The 23048-nt window shown below is 48.8% G+C and overlaps 2 protein-coding genes across 2 annotated transcripts; one reads left to right on the top strand and one right to left on the bottom strand.

Moving 5' to 3' along the window:
- The first annotated feature begins 6591 nt into the window (after positions 1-6591).
- LOC127346521 (uncharacterized) lies at positions 6592-8076 on the top strand. The gene has a single exon (XM_051372815.1). It carries the CDS (start codon positions 6592-6594, stop codon positions 8074-8076), a length of 1485 nt encoding a protein of 494 aa, XP_051228775.1.
- Positions 8077-9737: 1661 nt separating this feature from the next.
- On the bottom strand, positions 9738-11246 carry LOC127346522 (uncharacterized). The gene has a single exon (XM_051372816.1). The coding sequence runs from the start codon at positions 11244-11246 to the stop codon at positions 9738-9740; it is 1509 nt and encodes a 502-aa protein (XP_051228776.1).
- Between the last annotated feature and the right edge of the window lie 11802 nt (positions 11247-23048).

Consider the following 23048-nt stretch of genomic DNA (forward strand, 5'->3'; position numbering starts at 1 on the left):
GCATATGAGATGAATGAAGTGATTCAAAGCAATGGTAAAGATAATGATTAAACAACTGAATCATATAGCAAAGACTTTTCATGAATAGTACTTTCAAGACAAGCATCAATAAGTCTTGCATAAGAGTTAACTCATAAAGCAATAGATTCAAAGTAAAAGGCATTGAAGCAACACAAAGGATGATTAAGTTTCAGCAATTGCTTTCAACTTGTAACATGTATATCTCATGGATAATTGTCAACATAAAGCAATATAACAAGTGCAATAGGTAAACATGTAAGAATCAATGCACACAGTTGACACAAGTGTTTGCTTCTAAGATGGAAAGAAGTAGGTAAACTGACTCAACATAAAGTAAAAGAATGGCCCTTCGCAGAGGGAAGCAGGGATTAAATCATGTGCTAGAGCTTTTTAAGTTTTGAAATCATATAGAGAGCATAAAAGTAAAGTTTTGAGAGGTGTTTGTTGTTGTCAACGAATGGTAGCGGGTACTCTAACTACCTTATCAACCAGACTTTCAAGAGCGGCTCCCATGAAGGACTTTATCTCTACCAGCAAGGTAGATCATCCCTCTTCTCTTTGTTTACACATGTACTTTAGTTTAGTTTTTATTTTTTATTTTTTAGATGACACTCCTCCCAACCTTTGCTTTCTCAAGCCATGGCTAACCGAATCCTCGGGTGCCTTCCAACAATCACATACCATGAAGGAGTGTCTATTTGCAAAATTAAGTTGCTTACTGATAGATCAGGGCAAAACATGTGAAGAGAATTATTAATGCAAGTTAATTAATTGGGGCTGGGAACCCCATTGCCAGCTCTTTTTGCAAAATTATTGGATAAGCGGATGTGCCACTAGTCCATTGAAGAAAGTCTGTCCGAAGTAAATGACAAGATCGAAAGATAAAACACCACATACTTCCTCATGAGCTATAAAACATTGACACAAATAAGAGATAATAGCTTTTGAATTGTTTAAAGGTAGCACATGAAGTATTTGCTTGGAATGGCAGAGAAATACCATGTGGTAGGTAGGTATGGTGGACACAAATGGCATAGTTTTTGGCTCAAGGATTTGGATGCACGAGAAGAATTCCTCTCAATACAAGGCTAGGCTAGCAAGGTTGTTTGAAGCAAACTCAAGTATAAAATGGTGCAGCAAGACTCACATATGAACATATTGCAAGCATTATAAGACTCTACACTGTCTTCCTTGTTGTTCAAACACCTTAACCAGAAAATATCTAGACTCTAGAGAAACTAATCATGCAAACCAAATTTTAACAAGCTCTATGTAGTTCTTCATTAATGGGTGCAAAGTACATGATGCAAGAGCTTAAATATGATCTATATGAGCACAACAATTGCCAAGTATCAAATTATTCAAGACATTATACCAATTACCACATGCAGCATTTTCTGTTTCCAAGCAAATAGCAATTAACGAAGCGGTTTTCAACTCCGCCATGAACATTAAAAGTAAAAGCGAAGAACACTAGTGTTCATATGAAACAGCGGAGCGTGTCTCTCTCCCACACAAGCATGAATTTATTCAAACAAAACAAAAACAAACAGACGCTCCAAGTAAAGTACATAAGATGTGACCGAATAAAAATATAGTTTCAAGAGAAGAAACCTGATAAATTGTTGATGAAGAAGGGGATGCCTTGGGCATCCCCAAGCTTAGATGCTTGAGTCTTCTTGAAATATGCAGGGATGAACCACGGGGGCATCCCCAAGCTTAGACTTTTCACTCTTCTTAATCATATATCATCCTCCTCTCTTGACCCTTGAAAACTTCCTCCACACCAAACTCAAAACAAACTCATTAGAGGGTTAGTGCATAATCCAAAATTCACATGTTCAGAGGTAACACAATCATTCTTAACACTTCTGGACATTGCCCAAAGCTACTGGAAGTTAATGGAACAAAGAAATCCATCAAACATAGCAAAACAGCAATGCGAAACAAAAGGCAGAATCTGTCAAAACAGAACAGTCCGTAAAGACGAATTTTTTAGAGGCACTGGACTTGCTCAGATGAAAATGCTCAAATTGAATGAAAGTTGCGTACATATCTGAGGATCACGCACGTAAATTGGCAGATTTTTCTAAGGTACCTACAGAGAACCCTGCCCAAATTCGTGACAGACAGAAATCTGTTTCTGCGCAATAATCCAAATCTAGTATGAACCTTGCTATCAAAGACTTTACTTGGCACAACAATGCAATAAAATAAAGATAAGAAGAGGTTGCTACAGTAATAACAACTTCCAAGACTCAAATATAAAACAAAAGTGCTGTAGTAAAATAAACACATGGGTTATCTCCCAAGAAGTGCTTTCTTTATAGCCATTAAGATGGGCTCGGTAATTTTAATGATGCACTCACAAGAAATAAGAGTTGAAGCAAAACAGGGCATCAAGAAGCAAATTCAAAACACATTTAAGTCTAACCCACTTCCTATGAAAAGGAATCTTGTACACAAATATATTCATGAAGAACAAAGTGACAAGCATAAGAAGGCAATACAAGCGCAACTTCAAAATTCTCAACATAAAGAGGGGAAACTTAATATTATTAAGATGCATATAACCATGTTTCCCTCTCTCATAATAACTTTCAGTGGCATCATGAACAAAGTCAACAATATAACTATCACATAAAGCATTCTTATTCACATACATAAAAGTATCATTACTTTCCACATAAGCATAATTAATTTTATTAGTTGTAGTGGGAGCAAATTCAACAAAGTAGCTATCATTATTATTCTCATCAAGTGTAGGAGGCATAGTATAATCATAATAAAATTTACTCTCCATAGTAGGCGGCACCAAAAGACCACTATCATTATAATCATCATAAATAGGAGGCAAAGTATCATCAAAGAAAATTTTCTCCTCAATGCTTGGGGGACTAAAAATGTCATGCTCATCAAAACCAGCTTCCCTAAGCTTAGAATTTTCCATAGTATTAGCAACAATGGTGTTCAAAGCGTTCATACTAATATCATTGCTACTAGCATGCAAATAAGATTCCATAGGTTTTTTAATTTTCGCAGCAAACAATCCATGTCTTAACTCAGGAAATAGCTTAAAAAGCTCATAGTTGCTTTCCATTATGCCTAACTAGTTAAAAAAAAACAAGAAACAAAAAGATGCAATTGCAGGATCTAAAGGAAATAGCTTCGAGCACTTACAACGGCACCAGAAAATAACTTAGTTACCTGGGACCGGAGTATGAGTGCCTTTTACCTTTCCTCCCCGGCAACGGCGCCAGAAAATACTTTTGATGGCGGTTGACGGGCTTGATGGAGTGTCTTGATTAGTCCCCGGCAACGGCGCCAGAAAATAGCTTGATGTCTACGCACGCTTCTATTCCTGTAGACAGTGTTGGGCCTTCAAGAGCAGAGGTTTGTAGAACAGCAGCAAGTTTCCCTTAAGTGGATCACCCAAGGTTTATCGAACTCAGGGAGGAAGAGGTCAAAGATATCCCTCTCAAGCAACCCTGCAATCACGATACACGAAGTCTCTTGTGTCCCCAACACACCTAATACACTTGTCAGATGTATAGGTGCAATAGTTCGGCGAAGAGATAGTAAAACACAGGTGGTATAGATGGTGGTAATATTGCAGGAAGTAAAGATGTAGTAAAACAGTAAACAAGTGGTGCCAGAAAATAGCTTGCTAGCGTGGGAAGCAATTCTCTGTGGTGTAACTTATTCGGAAACAAGGTCTAGGGATCATACTTTCACTAGTGGACACTATCAACATTGATCACATAACTGAATAAACAAATACTACTTTCTCTACACTCTCTTGTTGGATGACAAACACCATTCATTGTGTAGGGCTACAAGAGCACCTCAATGCCGGAGTTAACAAGCTCCACAACATTCGATGTTCATATTTAAATAACCTTAGAGTGCATAATAGATCATTGCAATTTAGACCGAGAACTAACATAGCGCACACACTGTCACCATTACACTATGAAAGGGGGAATAGATCGCATCAATACTATCATAGCAATAGTTAACTTCATAATCTACAAGAGATCATAATCATAGCTTATACCAAGTACTACATGATGCACACACTGTCACCATTACATCATGAAGGAGGAATAGACTACTTTAATAACATCACTAGAGTAGCACATAGATGATATTCAACTAGATCACAAAGCTCATGATCACATAAAGATCACATGGGAGAGAGAGATGAACCACATAGCTACCGGTACAGCCCTCAGCCTCGGGGGAGAATTACTCCCTCATCATCATGGAGACAGCGATGGCGGTGAAAATGGTGGTGATGTCGATGGAGATGCCTTTCGGGGGCACTTCCCCGTCCCGGCGGCGTGCCGGAATAGAGACTTCTGTCCCCCAGATCTTGGCTTCGCGATGGCGGCGGCTCTGGAAGGTTTCTCGTACCGTGGCTTATTCCTCTAGGGTTTTCGCGACGGAGTCCTTAAGTAGGCGGAAGGGCATCCTCGGAGGGGCCCTGGTGGGGCCACACAATAGGGGGGCGCGCCCCACCCCTTGGCCGCGCCGCCCTGGCGTGTGGGCCCCCCTGGCTCCCCTCTGGTCTCTCTCCGGTGTTCTGGAAGCTTCGTGGAAAAATAAGATACTGGGCGTTGATTTCGTCCAATTCCGAGAATATTTACTTACTAGGATTTTTGAAACCAAAAACAGCAGAAAACAGGAACTGGCACTTCGTCATCTCGTTAATAGGTTAGTTCCGGAAAACGCATCAAAACGATATAAAGTGTGAACAAAACATGTAGGTATTATCATAAAACTAGCATGGAACATAAGAAATTATAGATACGTTTGAGACGTATCATCCAGCTGCTCCTCTCCTCCTCGTGCGATGCTTGGTTCCTCTTCATAACTGATCATACATAAGTAATACGACTTAGGCAGTATAAAGTTCTCATTGATCATAGTATCATTTAGGAACAAGTTCACCTGTTGTTTAAGTGGCTTCTCACGAGCTCGTGTCATTGGTCCAATTCTGACTTCATTGGACTTAAGCTTCACAGCAGGATCATCTTCAACTTGTAATGACGGAGGTAGTAGTGAGGTAGGGATGTCCTCATCAAGTTGGCCACCGGCAGACTCGCCGCGCCCGTCAGAAGCAGAGAGACGCCCGCTCAGTTCTTCTATGGACATGCCCTTCAGATCGAGAAGGGTTTCGATGGAGCATGCCATGTGCGCGTACCATTTCGGCGCGACGCGAAGTATCTTCTAGACGGCGTCGAGCTCGGTGGTGGTGTCCCCGAGGCCCTGCAGCTCGGTGAGGAAGCTGGAGATGCGCAGGGTGAAGTCCTCCACCACCTCTCCTGACTTGAACGTTAGGTTCTTGTACTCCCTGCGGAGATTCTAGCGGCGCGCCTCTCGCACGCGATCGACGCCGATGCGCATCGTCTTGATCGCGTCCCAGGCGGCCTTTGCGTTGTCCTTGGCGGCTAGGACGGGCACCATCTCTGGAGGCACGGAGGAAAGGATGGTGCCGAGCGCCTGTCGCTCCTGCCTCTCCGTGCCGTCATCGGCGTCCACGGCCTCCCATAGGCCCGCACCTTTGAGCTTCACGCGCATGAACATCGCCCACTCCGTGTAGTTTTTCTTCATGAGGACCGACCAGGACGTGCCTCCGCCGCCGCCGCCGGTTTCCCTCACGACCTCTCGAACCACGATCTCGCCACCGCCGCTGCTCCTTTCCCGTCGACGCCCGCGGCTCGGTGAGCGCACGCGACGTGGGGATGCCGATGTTCCGGCCTTCTTGGAGGCGGCTGCCGCCGGCGACGATGGGGGTGGAGGTGTTCCTACCATGATCGGTACACGGGCTCTGATACTGATGTTATGCAAGAATGAACGAGAGAGGAAGCCGATGATTTTGTGCTGCGTGCAAGTAACTGCAGCTTTTCTGTTTCTTCCCTTTTATTTAGGTGATCGCCAACGATCCACCAAAGTAGCTAACTACCACACTAAACGCTGACCGAGCCTACTAATCGTGCCATCCCACGATGCTCAGGTCTTGCGCTAGTACTACTGCCGCTGTACTCGCATGATCCATGCCATCCCATGGTGCTAGTAGTGCGGCCTAACTATCCCTACAAACAAGGAAAAGATAGCTACTGCCATGTCCCGAACAGGCTCAGGAGCATGTGCTTTATTTTACTGACGAAACTGACGAAACCAGTTATCTGGTGATGAAGTGCTGCTGTCTGAAGGAGGAGAAGTGTGCAGAGTTTAGTTCAACAGATTGTTGTTCCAAGGCTGCTCCGATAGTTGGTAAAGAAAAAAGCGGCACGGCTGCTCTGATCCGGTTTTGTTTGGGCGTTTTTCTTTGTGTACGAAGCTGTTTTCAGGACGCACGAAACATAGATTCGTGTATAGAGATGACTTGTTGTCCTACATGGATCGAACAAACTAACAAATATCCCGTTGTATATGTATGTACCTACGGTAGAGTTGCGATCGAACTTTTCTGGATTTGTTCGGATATGCGTTGGTCTTTTCGTTGCCTTCTGTCCTATATATTGCATACAAGGCGTGTACCGTCCGCAGCCAAAATACAACAACATGGTAGCAGCTTTGTCGACCTCCGCCGCCGCTGTCGCCTCCGCGGCCACGGCAACCACGCAAGGGAGGATAACCGCCACTGACGACCATGACGAGGACTACGACTATTGGTCCACCCTTCCAGACGACATCTTGCTCACAATCATGGCGGCGCTCGACGTCCTCAATCTCCGGCCTTGCAGCGCCGTATGCAAGTCATGGAGCCGCGTCTACAAGGCCTTGCGCCTCCCCTCGCTGGAGCAGGCGCCGTGCCTGCTCTACGCCGGCGAGCAGTACGGGCCCAATAACCTGGCCCTGTACTGCCCCATCAGCGATGCAACCTTCCGCGTCCCCTTCCCGGGGCCGCCGCACTATAAGCGAGGTTTCACCTTCTCGTGTCCTAGGGGCTGGGTGTTTACCACAGACGCAGTCGGCAACCCGTACCTCCTCAACCCGATCACTGGCGTCCAGGCAACGCTCCCTCCGGTCAACACAATCTACGAACGTGACAACTACTACGACGAACATGGCAGGCATAAGCATGTATGGGATACAGACCCTGAGGAAGAGGAAGGTAGCTTGCCTTGCTTTAGCTGGGCGCGACACTCAGTGTTTTTCCGGGTCGCTATGTCTGTCGCTGCCGATGTGACACAATGCACCGTTTTGATTGTGCACATGCCATTCGGTAGGCTATCATTCACCAGGCCGGGAGACAATGAGTGGACCTTGCTCTCCGAACGTACGTTCTCCGTCTGCGACATTCTTTACAATGAGAGCGATGGCTTGTTCTACATTCTTTACGGCCGTGGTTCCATCTGTACTTTAGATCTGAGCGGGCCCTCACCAACAACGAAGACTATCATGCGCCGGGTTTTAGACGAGCCCAAGTGTAGGGAGATGTACCTCGCCCTTGGGGTATCTGGTGAACTCCTGCAGGTATGGAGGAACTGGGAACACGTAGATTCTCCACGCAAGTATCGCGATGTTTACAAAGAAATCATGAATGGGGCATGCAAGGATCGTATCGATTTTCTAGGCCGAGATGACAACAACAAGAACAAGCTAAGTGATCTAGAAACAAATGAGGAGGAAGACGAGCTCCATGAAGCCATCAGGACGGACGAAGAGACTGATTTCTCCCAATGGCTTCGTGAAGGTATCGACTTGCCACATCGGCTCACCGACGAGGTCACAACGAATGAGATATTAGTGTTCAAGGTTGACAAGGAAAGGAAAAAGTTGGTGGAGCTAAAAGACATTGGAGACCATGCACTCTTCATCGGGCGAAACTCCGCAGTGTGCCTCCCAATTAAGGACTATCAGGTGTTCGAGCCAAACTGCATCTACCTAACGGACGACTGTATTAACTTCGGTCCAATTTTAAGAAAGGATCTTGGTATATGGAATATCAAAAAGAGGAGTATGCAGAAACTTGGCGATGTGTGGCCAAACTTACATCCTTGGCTACATTTGCCTGCTCCAATTTGGATCATGCCAAGGTTTTAGCTACTGGTTCTCCAACATGTGCTTGAAATTTATCTTTTTCGATAAAGGGAATAATTTATCTAGACAAGGATTTTAGAATCATCGTCACTGATGTGTGTTAGGAGAAATAATTTCGGTTGCGCCTTGTACGAATAGGCATATGTTTCTTGTGTCAATTTAACGTTTTAGGTTATTGATCTATATGTTCTCTTATTGTTCTTCAACGTAATCAAGTTGGTCATGTTTATCTCCAATTCTCCATATGTCCGCATAAAGGAAGTCCTACTAGTTGGCAATTGCTCGTGAAGAATACTAGTTGGCGCATGCGTGCGGAGGTTAAACCACTTGACCTGCTTTCTATATGTGCGCTGTGTTGTACATCGAATTAACTTACTTTTTTAGATGGAATTAATTCACTTTCAAAAGGACAGAAAGAAACTTTGTTTTTATTCTTAGACAAAGGAGCTTACTGGTCCATTTTGAGTAAGATAGCTCGTACTGGCACTCCATTCGTATATGGATAGCTCGAGGGCTGCTTCGGTGCTCCCCCCTTAAGCGAAGTTGAAGGGTTATAGTCGGTTTTTTATTTTTTCCTGCGTTAGGCCCGCCAAAACCCATATCTATCCCATGTAGACTCGTATGTATTGCTACGGCATATGTACGTCGCGTTTGAAAAAAAAGTCACGTGGGCAGTTGGCGATCTAATCCGCCTAAGCACCGCCCCACCTCGTGCATTTTCCTTCTGTTTTGAAACCCTAGTGGTGATCGACACATCAACCAGCGTGGTGGGGGTAGGGTTCTTCCTCTCGGCTGGGATCTGCCGCCGGAGGACGGAATCGCTACGCGCTTCGGCCATCTCCCCCGTCGCCGGTGATCAACCAGATTGGCCAGTCCATCGACGGAGGGTACTGTCTGTTCCCGGCGAGGCTATGGTTAGGGTTCTCTTGTACTTGCACGTGGGTTTCTTCCTCCTCCGGCGCATCAACCACCGTGGTGGTGGTAGGTTTATTCCTCCGACGCATCGAGTGCTAGAGTGGTGGGTGGTTTCGTTCTTCTGGTGCTCACGTTGGCAAGTCTATGAGAAATCACCTTCGTGATGTCTGCGAAAATATGACCATTTTAACTTTTGTTGGAATTTTATGCAAGTTGTGAATTTTTGTAGGAAATGGCGGAGCTAAGGTCTGGTGTTTGTGAGGTAGAGAAGGGACCTGAAATTGAGTTTCTTGATTCAGTGGGAGGCAACGTTCCCGTCGACAGCGAGGCGCCTGTGGTGATTTCGTCAATTTCAAGATCCAATCCGCTGGCTCAGTCTACCGAAGGTGCTAGTAGGAGTAGGGTGTGCCACTACTAGGAAAAGGGGTGAGTGTATGTGAGCGTCTACGTTCATAGAGTGAGTGTATGCGCGTGTATGTGAGTGTCTACATTTGTACTGTGTTTCTCAAAAGAAATTGAGTTTCCTGGAGACGAGTCAGATGATTCTAGTAGCGGACTTGGTTATATGATGGATGAATCTTTGTCACCTAGTGGCGGAATCGCCGGTCGAGTCGCCATGTGTCTCCCTAACGGTCATAAGAAAAAAATCGGGAAGGAATCAGTATAATATGTGAAGCAATGCCTTGTATATTAACTTTCCACCGCACACATATATGTATGCAACACGAATATCTGATAACAACGCGTTGTTAACTTTGGCTTTGCTCAATATCCACAAATAAAAAGTTAAAACTTGGGCATGATCCAGATTGGAGCCGGTAAATGTAGCCAAGGATGCAGGTTCGGCAACACGCCGGCAAGTTTTTGCATAGTCCTCTTCTTGATATTCCAAACGCCAAGGTCTTTTCGCAGCATTGGGCTGTGTAGATAGTGCAATCGTCGGTGAGGTAGGCACAATTTGGTTGGAACACGGGAAAATGCTTAGTCGGAATGCACACGGCGGAGTTGAGCCCGAGGAAGAGCGCGTAGTCTCCAATATCCCTCAGCTCCACCAACTTGTCCTCTTCAGTATCGACCTCCAAGACCAGGAGCTCATTCGTGGCGACCTCGTACAAAAGCCGATGTGGCATGTCCATGCCTTCGCGGAGCAGTTGCGATGCATCAATCTCTTGGTCGGCCGTGTCAACTTGGTAGGGTGCGTCTTCCTCTTCGTCTATGTCTTCGGCCCTTGACTTGACATCGTTGTCATTTTCGCCTGCGAAATCTACGCAGCCTTCACATGCCCCGCCCACGATGTCTTCGTAAGTGTACCCATCCCAGCTGTCTGGAGTATCTTTGTGTTCCCTCCAGACCTGCAGGAGTTGGCCTGATGGCCCAATGGCGAGGTACATGTCACAGAACCTGGGCGCATCTAGCATGCGGGGCAGGATCGTGGTGGTCGGTGATGGTGCAGGCCCGCTGAGATCTAATGCAGAGATGGAACCACGAGCATAGAGAATGTAGAACAAGCCATCATTGTCATTGTAAAGGACGTCGCAGACGGTGCGCGTATGCTCGTTGAGCAACGTCCAGTCTTCATCTCCAGGCCTGGCGAAGGAGAGCCTACGATCTGGGTAGTGCGCGATCAAGACGACGCATTCCGTCACCTTGGCAGCGGATGAGATGGCGACGCGAAGATACAAGTCATGTCGGGCCCAACTATAGCTGTCTAAGCCACCGCCGTCGGGGTTAGCTTTCCAGACATGCTTGCCATGGTCGTCGTAGTAGGTGGCTCTGTCGTAGATGGTCTTCATTGGAGGGAGCGTGGCGTGGACACCGGTGAGGGGGTTCAGGAGGTATGGGTTGCCGACCTCGTCGGTGGTGAACACCCAGCCGCCGGAACAAGAGAAGGTGAAGCCCCGCTTATAGTGGGGCTGCCCCGGGAAGGGGACCCGGAAGGTGGCGTCGGCGGTGGGGCAGTAAAGTGCGACGTCGTTGGGACCGTACTGCTCGCAGGCATAGAGGAGGCACGGAGCCTTTTCCAGGGCGGCGAGGTTGAAGGCTTTGTGGGCTTGCCGCCAGGACGCGCAGACCGCGCCGGAGCGCCGGAGATCGGGGACGTCCAGCGCCGACATGATGGTGAACAAGAGGTCGTCTGGCAGGTCACACCAATGCTGGTCGCTGACAGCGGGGGCGGCGTCTGGTGGGATTAACCTCCATTGCGCGGCCACCCTGGCTGCATCGGCGACGACGGCGAACAAGGACAATACTGCTCCCATCGTGTATTTTGCGGCTTCTGCACAACGGTTATTCGAGCGAGACAGAGTCATGCATGAATATATATGCGCCATCAATGCAAGCTAGGGCCAGTCGGAGTCGGACGCCGATTCCCGCGAGCTATAGTGTATAGTCCGAGTCGAACGACGACAGCAACAAGTCAAACTCATTACTACTAGATGTACTCGTATGCCTGCGGGACGCACCGCGGGAGCACGCGTATGTCCGCACTAACTAGGCAGTACGCCGCTTATGATCCGCGTACGAGCCACGTTCTTTTGCGGCGCCGCACGCGCCGCGTATACAGCTCGCTGCTCGCTATAGCTCTCCATGTACAGTTTGCCGCTCGCTAGCTCTCCTCTTAGCTAGCTCATGAGGAAAGTATCATGTGCACCAGAACGTTTCTTTGCACAAACTATATGATATGTACAGAATGAATAGTGGTCTTGACTTGACTGGATAAAAATACGTGTAACGAACTCACGTTTTTCAGGTAGTATCTCATGCAATAGGTCTGCTTAGGACAACCCCCTCCCCCAAACTCAGTTTGGGCTTTAAAGCCCAAAGCCAAACCCATATCCAAACCCGATACGTATATAGCCACGGTTCGGCAGACAACCTCCCGTATCGCGCCAGAGAGGTCATTGTTGTCCACCTAGATGTCCCTCAGCACCGGCGAGTGATCACGAGCTCCGCCGGGAGCGACCTGATGAGATTGTTCCCGCACAACCCTAGGAACACCAGCAAAAGCAACCGGAAGAGTCTCGTCGGAGAAGTTGTTGGTGTTGAAATTCAGATTATGGAGCCACACCATCTCTGACATCTCTATGACTTAGCCGCGGAACTCGCCAGTGAGGCCGCTACTCGCAAGCTACACGGTGGCCAGCTGCGTCAGGTTCTTGAGTGAGTGAGGTAACTTGCCGAAACTGAATTGATTTAGTTCGAGCTTGTTTTACCGTCGACGCCCCCATATGGGCCCAAAAACGGCTGCGCCGGAGCCCATATGAGGGGACAAGTGGAGATGCTCTTATCCTCTACCACGCTTCCACGCACGAGATCCTCCCATTCGCCATGGTTACCGCGTATCTGCGCTTGGCCGCCATCGATGCAGGCCTTCCACCGGAGAAGATTGCCTCCGATGCGCCCACCATGGGTGACGGTGCTGCCCCCAACTCCGACCTCACTTGCACCCCGCCTCCAGCGCAGCACTCACGGGCCACCATGGATCCGCCGCTGCCGCCGGATGCTTCCAGTGTATTTTCCTTGCTGGCGCGCATCCCTGCCCGTCATTCTGACGATTACTGGTAGTCCTCGCACCCTCGACCTCCCATGGCCACCGGCGGTGTTGCCTCCTCGACGGCCGAGCATCTTGGCCGCCGTGGCCTTGCTCTGACGAATTGGCGGCGGTGCTAGCCTGCAGGCTAGCGTCGAGTAAGATGGTGTTGGACTCCGGTTGGGCGTCGCCGGTTGGGGACGTCCCTACTGGTCCTCCAAGAACCATCAGCACATGCGTTTAACGAACGTCTTCTAGCTCCGCATACATTTACGGAGGTGCAAAGCCTGCCACACAGACATGCAAAGGTTGTCGGGCAAAGTTGCACGGTGGTGCTGCGAAGGGAGGGAGCGGTGGTACCTTAGGCGCCGGGCGTTGCTATTGGCGGTTCCAGGCGTTGCTACCTGTTATCACCAAAATTCGACCGGATCAGGGGTGGGCCGTAATTAAGATGGGCTTGAAGAAACATACATGGAAGATATACATGAAGCGGCCTTGTACACGAAGTTTGGGCTAATTTTCCCTTGTATCTGTAAACCTAGTAGGATACGTGTCGGTTAGTTAGAGTTTGGCTCGTGCACGGTTGGGATTATTCCCACGTTAGAAAGTCTACGGACTATAAATATGTATCTAGGGTTATCGAGAAAACAACAATCACGTTCATCACAAACCAATCTAGGCGCATCGCCAACCCCTTTGTTTCGAGGGTTTCTTCCGGGTAAGCATCATGCTGCCTAGATCGCATCTTGCGATCTAGGCAGTACGCGTTTATTCGGCGTTCATGCGTTGCTCGTGCTGAAGCCTTGTTGATGGCGAGCAACATAGTTATCATAGATGTGTTAGGGTTAGCATTGTTTCGTCGTGTAACATGCTTTCGTCCATGCAACCCTTAGACGTCTAGCCGCCCTTACACCTGTAAGGGCGGTACTTTGCTTGATCATTATTTAGTAGATCCGATCCATTATGATTGCTCCTTGTTCTTCAAGGATTAGTTTAATATCTGCATAGTTAGGCCTTGCAAACGGGTTGAAGGATCCAGTAGCACGTAGGGTGTAGTTTGCTAGCCCTAGATAAGATGTTCCGGGGATCAACTTCATGTTGGTTTCTAGGCCTTGTCTAGGGTTGGTTTATTATCACCGTGCGTGGCTGCCAGGCTCAATCACGCGTAGGATGTTCCGATTATGCGGTGAAAACCCTAAATCGTCGTAGGTCGTTTTAGCTATATATCGATCAAGCAGGACCACCATGTGATCGTAGACCTCATACGAACCATGGGTGGATCGGCTCCTTGAGCCGATTCACAGGACAACCTGAGAGCCGATCGAGGCTCGTATTTAATGTTTATGTGTATGCCATGCAGGAAACTAAGCAAAGCAAATCCATCACCTTCCTGATCAGGTATAGATCAGGTGGCACGCCCTTGCACCAGCATCGGACATGCGTGCCGAGGCTTTGCGGGCCGTCGCTCGAGAGACCAGGGCCAGCCGCAGCTCTGAGTTGTTCCCGGCTCTTCGTGTTGCCAGCCGTTGCTCGCCGGTGGGTTTCGGACGCCAACACATTCTGGCACGCCCGGTGGGACAGTCTTCGACATCAACTACATCGCCATCTACATCTGAGATGGCGGAAGGTACTCCAGTCACGTACGAGGATCTGACCGAGGAGCTCAAGAAGAAGTATGACGAGGTCGAAGCTATCCTCGAAGCCGACCTCATCGGATCTTTCCAGAGGACCCGCTCACACGGCATCAGGTGGAAAGGGTTCTCGCCTGAAGGCGCGCTCGATGGAGTGGACCTGTCTACCCCTTCAGAAGAACGCACCAGGTCTCTGCGTCAGGAGATTAATTTCATGGTAGCGCATTCGCTACACCGCCATTCTGAGAACCTGGTGAACACGTTGGAGCGTGTCGCCCTTCGGGTGATCCAGGAAATCATGAGGCATCAGTACTCTCCGTCAGGACCTGCTCTAGGGACTCACCAAGGAGAAATACCACTCCAGTCCCGACCACCGCTGCCGTTCGCGTTGGCAGCACCAGAGGTGCTGAGTTCACCGCATTCGTCGTCCACAAGATCGGTGGTGACCCTAGTGATTACCAGTTCTTGTATGAGGCGCCTAAGGAAATCCCTCACGGATACACGTGCACATACGTGCCAGACTGCAGTAGCTGGGCACTCGCGAACCAGACTGCAATAGCAGGGACTTCCGGAACAGCAGGAGGAGCTTCTGGATCAGAACTTGAGAAGCAGACGTGGCTAGCTAAGTACGCCACTCCGACGAACCTCCAGAACTCAACTCCTGCGGCTGGCTCAGATCGTGAGAAGCAGACGTGGCTAGCTAAGTATGCCACCCCAACAAACCTCCAAGGCTCAACTCCTGCGGCTAGCTCGGAGCTTGAGAAGCAAGCGTGGCTGGCTAAGTACGCCACTCCAGCGAATCTTCAGAGCTCGACTCCTGCAGCCAGCACCGCGGATCAGATCAGTACAATCTTGAGAGACCAGTTCGGCATGGTGCCGAAAAGGAGGGCAATCGGCTATTCCAAGCCGTACCCCAACGAGTACGATTTGATCCCACTACCACCCAAATATCGGCTCCCTGAATTCTCCAAGTTTAGTGGGTCAGATGGCTCCAGTTCAATCGAGCATGTGAGCCGATATTTGGCGCAGCTGGGCACGATCTCAGCATCAGATGAACTACGTGTGAGGTTCTTTTCACAGTCCCTCACAGGATCGGCTTTCGGGTGGTACACGTCGCTGCCACCAGACTCAATCCGGACTTGGAAGCAGTTGGAAGAACAGGTCCACATGCAGTATCATTCAGAGGCTTCCGAGGCTGGCATTGCCGATCTAGCACAAGTACGTCAGAAGCGCGGAGAAACAGTGTCAGAGTACGTCCAGCGCTTCAGGACCGTTAGGAACCGATACTATTCGGATCGTTTGACTGAAAAAGAAGCAGTCGAGTTGGCGGTAGTGGGTCTCGCATCGCCGATCAAGGATATGGCTTCCCAAGCAGACTACCCTTCGCTGGCGCATATGGTTCAGAAACTGTCATTATATGAACAGCGCCACCCAGACTTGTACCAGGACAAATTCAAGCGTGCGGTAGTCCTGGTTGAGGCAGATGAAGATGAAGGCTCTGCGGGAGATCAAGAGGTAGCAGTGGCTGAATGGACTCGGGGGGCAAGCCCCGTGTCCTGCAAGTGGGTTAAGCCACAAGGACCTCCAAGAGGGTTTGACTTCGACGTGACCAAAGCTGAGCAAATTTTCGACCTCTTACTCAAGCAGAAGCAGCTAAAGTTACCCGAAGGCCTCAAAACCCCCACGGCACAGGAGTTGAACGGAAAGCCATACTGCAAATGGCATAACACGTTCACCCATACCACCAACGACTGCAGGGTGTGGCGTCAGCAGATCCAAATGGCGATAGAGCAAGGGCGTCTAATCTTCAGCCAGTACGCCATGAAAGTTGACACTCACCCCTTCCCCGCCGTTAACATGGTGGAGTGCACTTACCCTGGGAGGTGCCAGCCAGGTTTCTCGTTCAGCATCAACATGGTAGGGCCTGGGCACCACTCTGGTAAGGGCAGAGACGAGGGCAGCTGCTCTCGTAGCAAGGACAAAGAAGAAGCCGTTCCGCGCGATCGGCTCCGACACGATGGCAAGCGCTACATCACAGAGGGAGAAGTGAAGAATGTACGATATCAACGACCTCTCTCTGATCATCTCCTCAACAAATATGTGAGTCAGTACGACCAACGCCGACGATATGACGACGGTGACGAAAGAGATCGTCTGGCTAGCAGGGACGCCAGGAGACATCGTCGGCATGATCGAGGCGAGGAGAGATATGAGCGCCATGCCAAGGACAAGACAAGAGAGCAAGACGACGTGGACAAGCACTGGGACTGTCCCTTCTTCAAACACTGCTGGGATTCAGGAATGAGCCGATTGCCTACAATCGGCAACTGCCCAGAATGTAGACAGAAAAAGAAGAGCACAGGAGACGTGTCAGTGTTCAAGCGTCTAGGACCTCTCCCATCTCGGAACAAGCAAGCTGAGTCCTCTCGGGTGGAAGATCTCGAGGAGTGGGAAGACGACGATGAAGAAGAAGAAGATAAGTACCACCGGCCAAGGTGGTGCCCTGATGGACTCAGCCGTTCCCAAAAGCGTAGGGTTCAGCGACTACGTGGCTTGGAAGAAGCCGAAAGGTTATACCTACACACGTTGAGGAAGGCGCGGCCCGATCTGGCCGCGAAAATTCAACGAACCCTGGATGAAGAGGGTCGACCACAAAAGATGGAGTGGCGCCCCAAGCAAAGGAAAGCCGATGATGAGACATCGGCTGGTACAAACATGGTGTTCATCCTTCCAGCGGAGTTTTGTGCTCCAGGATTAGACGAAGCACCTGTGGCACAACTTGACTGCGGCCCACGGCCAGTTATCTTCGAGAAGCCACGAGAAAGAAGCTACAGGCACCTGAAGGCCATGTACTTACGAGGTTACATCAATGGGCAGCCTGTCAACAAGATGCTGGTGGACACCGGAGCGGCAGTCAACATCATGCCATACTCCATGCTACGTCAGTTGGGACGCTCTAGCTCGGATCTGATCAAGACCAACGTTACACTGAGCGATTTCAACGGCCAAGCATCTGAAGCACAAGGTGTTCTGAACGTGGATCTGACAGTAGGGAGGAAAACCATCCCTACAACATTCTTCATCGTCGATAGAAAGAGCACTTATGCTGTCCTGCTAGGGAGAGATTGGATCCACGCCAACTGTTGCATTCCATCCACGATGCACCAATGTCTAATTCAGTGGGATGGAGACGAAGTAGAGGTCGTCCACGCAGATGACTCAGCCGAGATTTCAACGGCTGGCATGAACGTTTGGGAGACGGCAGGCCAAGAGCCACTCTCAGGCATCACTTTGGACGACTGCGAGCGCATCGACGTGACAAAAAACGGGGTGAGGCTGGTCTTATCCACCGGCCTGACCGTGTAACAAGAGCAAAAGCGATGGACATACGTGGCAAGGCCGATCCTTGTGATCGGCCCCAAAAAATAAAAAGTGATGATCTTGTCTCAAGCATGTCACGTAATCATAGTAAGGCATGACCACGATGTAAACCTTCATTGAGCAATGCAATCAAAATGGGGGCCGATTCCAGCAATCGGCCCATATTATCCTTACCACACGTTTTCCCTGTGTTCAGTGTCGATCTAACAGGTGACGGAAAGCTAGGGTATGGGTTTCCATCGGCTGATGAACTAGAAGAAGTTGACATTGGTCCTGGGGATAAGCCACGACCAACTTTCATCAGAAAAAAGCTAGATCCACACCTCAGGAGCTAGATGATAGCTCTGTTAAAAGAGTACCCAGATTGCTTTGCATGGGATTACACAGAGATGCCTGGTTTAGACAGGAGCATCATTGAGCATCGGCTCCCTCTCAAGAAAGGATTTCGGCCATTCCAACAACAAGCACGTCAGATGAAGGCCGAAATTCTCGAAGAAGTCAAGAAAGAGATCGAGAAAATGTTGACCGCTGGGTTCATCAGACCATGCAGGTATGCTGAATGGATCTCCAGTATCGTACCTGTAGAGAAAAAGGACGGCCGATGGCGTGTGGCAATAGATTTCCGAGATCTCAACAGAGCCACTCCAAAGGATGAATATCCAATGCCTGTGGCAGAAACATTGATAAATGCAGCTGCTGGCCACAAGGTGTTAAGCTTCATGGATGGCAATGCCGGCTACAACCAAATCTTCATGGCTCCAGAAGATATACACAAGACCGCATTCAGAGTACCAGGGTCAGTGGGCTTGTTTGAATATGTGGTTATGACTTTTGGGCTGAAGAATGCCGGTGCAACGTACCAACGAGCCATGAATTATATTTTTCATGATCTGATCGGCAAGTTGGTGGAAATCTACATCGATGACGTGGTGGTCAAGTCTGTCTCCATGGAGGGACACTTGGATGATTTGCGACGCGTCCTAGACCGAACTCGGAAATTCGGACTGAGAATGAATCCAAAGAAGTGTGCCTTTGGTGTGACGGCCGGTCAGTTCTTGGGTTTTTCTGGTTCATGAACGAGGAATTGAGATCGGCCTGAAAAGTCAAGAGGCAGTGCGTACCATGCAGCCGCCTACCACGAAGAAGGAGCTCCAACGTCTTATCGGCAAGATCAACTTCATCTGACGTTTCATCTCTAACCTGTCAGGACGAATTGAGCCGTTCATGGCGTTGGTGAAGATTAAATCTGATGACGAGTTTCACTGGGGGGCAGAACAGCAGCAGGCGTTTGACGAGATCAAGCGGTATCTGACAACGCCGCCTGTGCTAGTTCCACCTCAGCAAGACAGGCCGTTCTATATCTACTTATCAGTAGCTGACACGTCCATTGCTTCAGTGGTGGTGCAACTCTACGAGGGTGTTGAAAAGGTCGTTTTCTACCTCAGCAGAAGGATGTTGGATGCAGAGACAAGGTATCCTGAGGTCGAGAAGTTATGCCTCTGCCTGTTCTTCACCTGCACCAAGCTTCATCACATCCTTTTGATGGCATAAATCATCGTCATATGCAAGTCAGACGTTGTCAAGCACATGCTGTCGGCTCCTGTTTTGAAAGGCCGACTTGGTAAGTGGATGTTTGCGTTATCGGAATTCGATCTCCGGTATCAGCCTGCGAAAGCAGTCAAGGGACAAGCGTTGGCCAATCTCATAGCTGAGCGGATTAATACTAATATAGCAGCACTATCTGTACGTGCATGGGCTATGTTCTTCGATGGATCGGCTTGTGACGACGGTTGTGGCATCGGCATTTTGCTCGTGTCGCCTCGGGGGGCAAATTATTCCTTCTCCATCAGGCTATCTACCCCTTGCACTAACAATGTCGCTGAGTATGAGGCAGTACGCAGGGGAATGGAGTTGCTTTTGGAAGCCGGAGCAGAGGCGGTGGAACTTTTTGGAGACTCAAAGTTGGTGATCTCCCAGCTCACGGATGAGTACAAGTGCGAGAGTGAGTCACTCTTCCCATATTGGATGGAATGCAGCGAGCTGATGACGAAATTTCGGTACATCAACTTCAATTGGGTTCCAAGATCTCAAAATACCGAGGCCAATGATCTCGCACAGATGGCGTCAGGCTACAAGGACATACCAGACGGGTCAGAAGTTCAGGTGCAGTTCTTAGAACAGGATGACTGGAGAGCCGATATCTTCAATTACTTGAAGGATTCGGCTCGGGGGGCACCTAAATGGATAAGATACAAGGCCATGAAATATGTCCTTATAGGCGATGACATGTTCTACAGGACGTTGGAAGGGTTGCTGCTCAAGTGCCTGGGACCAACTGAGTCTAATCGGCTCTTACATGAGGTGCATGAAGGCGCCTGTGGAACTCACCAATCGGCTCATAAGATGAAGTGGCTGATTAGGCGATCAGGGTTTTATTGGCCCACCATGCTTGAAGATTGCTTCAAGTACTACAAGGGATGCCAAGCGTGTCAGATGTTCGGGAAGATTCAGATGGTACCCGCATCAGCAATGAATCCCATCATCAAGCCTTGGCCATTCCGAGGTTGGGGCATGGATATGATCAGCAAAATCCATCCTGCGTCGAACAAAGGCCACGAGTGGATCCTGGCTATTACAGATTACTTCACCAAATGGGTGGAGGCCGTCCCTATGAAGAAGGTAAAATCAGAAGATGTTATCAAATTTGTGAAAGAGCACGTCATTCATAGGTTCGGGATTCCTCAAACCATCACGATCGATGGAGGTTCGGTCTTCATCTCTAAGGAATTCAGAAAATTCTGTGATGAGATGTGAATTAAGCTGATCCGATCATCTCCATACTATGCTCAAGCCAACGGGCAAGCTGAAGCGTCCAATCAGAGCTTGATCAAGCTGATTAAGAGGAAAATTGACGAGAACCCTAGGGTTTGGCATGAAACATTGTCAGAAGCTTTGTGGGCCTATCGCATGTCATGCCATGGAGCTATAAAAACTTCACCATACCAGCTCGTCTATGGGCAGGAAGCCGTATTGCCTTGGGAAATTACGGCTGGATCAAGACGTGTCACGTTTCAGAATGACCTGACAGCTGAAGAATATGCAGCTCTGATGAGTGATACTATTGAGGATGCAACGGAACTTAGACTTTGGTCGTTGGAGAAGATTAAAGAGAACAAAGCCAGGGTAGCTCGTGCATACAATAAGAAGGTGAGACCAAAGGAGTTCCAAGTTGGTGATCTAGTATGGGAAGCAGTGTTGCCATTAGGAACCAAGGATAAAGCATATGGCAAATGGTCTCCTAATTGGCACGGTCCATACAAAGTCGTCCAGGTTTTGAAGGGTAATGCATACATGCTGGAGCAGCTGGACGGCGCTAAGTTCCCAGCAGCTGTCAATGGTCAGCACCTCAAGAAATATTTCCCAAGCATGTGGGACGATGGGCAGTGAAACATGGGGGCCGATTCATAAAATCGGCCAGTAAAATTTTTTTTATACAAATCACAGCCGATGCGCAGACATCGACTTGAGAAATATGGATACCAGTACAGCCGATGCACGGACATCGACTTCAGAATAATAATAAAAAAAAGCCGATGTATAGCCATCGACTCTGGAGGAACAAACTTGGTCGAGCAGGTTAACAGATCAGTTTCAGGCCAGAATCCATAACTTTTGAGATGATTCTCCCATTGAATCTGGTGAGGAGTTGAATCTGCGCGTTTGAAATTGGAGGATGGCGTAGACATGGATAAGATCCGTTTGACTGCATGAATAGGCAACCTGCTTGGCTTTGAATCGTGGTCAGCAACTTCGTTTGACAATCGGCAAAATTGGCAAGAGAGCAAAAATTAATAGAGGAATATTTTCTTCATTAATAAAGGAGATTTCTTACAAGGAAAGAGCCAATTGCTCAAGGGAGTAAGAAAAAAAGAAGGGCCTATTGGCCAATCTGCTACTACTACTAGACCTATACTAGTAGACCCTACTCTACGGGCCGTCGCTGCCCTCGTCGTCGGAGCTCTCGTCGGCGCTGCTGCCGGCGAGCTCCTCGTCGCTGCTCCCATAGCCCTCTATGGGAGCCTCCTCCTCCTCGTCGTCGTCGTCGTCGTCGTCATCATCCGATCCGGCGCGGAAGCGCTTCGCCGGCGGATAGTCTTCGAGGGAGTCGTCGTCGTCTTCTTCTTCCTCCTCTTCGGAGGAAGTGTAGCCGTCCCAGGAGAACGAGTCGTCCTCGCTCGTCGCTTCCAGCTCCCCATCGGCGAGGAACTGAAGGTCGTCGTCGCCACTGGTCAAGGACTTGTCATCCTCGGACCAGACGTAGGGCTCGTGGTCCTCCTTGTCCCACTCCGATGCGGCGAGGATGTCGTGCGCCGCCAGCGAGCCCCACTCCGGCGTCGGCTCACGAGATGAGGAAGAATCGGAGAAGACTGACGAGGTGGAGGAGGACGAAGAGGAGAAGGACTGGGAAGAAAGATCCGACGAGGCGGAGGAGGAAGAAGAGGAAGACATGGCTACGGGAGATGGGGAATTTTTTGGGTGCCGATGGCCAGAACAGAGCAAGGGGATGAAGAGGCGAACTGTTAGGCGCGGTTAAATAAAAGGGGATATAGTGGAGATTTAATGCCACAGCAGTTTCCGAGGAAGTGGTGCCCAAAAGAAAAAAAAAACAACGGTCAAATCACGCGGAGAAGTTGAGAAGGCAAGGCATCATGATGAAGGATACTGTGACGGTTTTGCCCTGCCACGACATGACCCGACGAAGAAAAAACAGAGTGATTTTGGAATTATCAATTCCAAAACCAGGGGGGCATGTGTTATCACCAGGATTCGACCGGATCAGAGGTGGGCTGTAATTAAGATGGGCTTGAAGAAACATACATGGAAGATATACATGAAGCGGCCTTGTACACGAAGTTTGGGCTAATTTGCCCTTCTATCTGTAAACCTAGTAGGATACGTGTCGGTTAGTTAGAGTTTGGCTCGTGCACGGTTGGGATTATTCCCACGTTAGAAAGTCTACGGACTATAAATATGTATCTAGGGTTATCGAGAAAAACAACAATCATGTTCATCACAAACCAATCTAGGCGCATCACCAACCCCTTTGTTTCGAGGGTTTCTTCCGGGTAAGCATCATGCTGCCTAGATCGCATCTTGCGATCTAGGCAGTACGCGTTTATTCGTCGTTCATGCGTTGCTCATGCTGAAGCCTTGTTGATGGTGAGCAACGTAGTTATCATAGATGTGTTAGGGTTAGCATTGTTTCGTCGTGTAACATGCTTTCGTCCATGCAACCCTTAGACGTCTAGCCGCCCTTACACCTATCTTAGGTGTAAGGGCGGCACTTTGCTTGATCATTATTTAGTAGATCCGATCCGTTATGATTGCTCCTTGTTCTTCAAGGATTAGTTTAATATCTGCATAGTTAGGCCTTGCAAACGGGTTGAAGGATCCAGTAGCACGTAGGGTGTATTTTGCTAGCCCTAGATAAGATGTTCCGGGGATCAACTTCATGTTGG

This window comes from Lolium perenne, chromosome 4 (assembly GCF_019359855.2).
Source record: "Lolium perenne isolate Kyuss_39 chromosome 4, Kyuss_2.0, whole genome shotgun sequence".
In the NCBI taxonomy this organism is placed as follows: domain Eukaryota; kingdom Viridiplantae; phylum Streptophyta; class Magnoliopsida; order Poales; family Poaceae; genus Lolium; species Lolium perenne.

Coding starts and splice junctions, on each gene's coding strand:
- LOC127346521 (XM_051372815.1), top strand. CDS start 6,592: ATGGTAGCAGCTTTGTCGACCTCCGCCGCCGCTGTCGCCTCCGCGGCC.
- LOC127346522 (XM_051372816.1), bottom strand. CDS start 11,246: ATGGGAGCAGTATTGTCCTTGTTCGCCGTCGTCGCCGATGCAGCCAGG.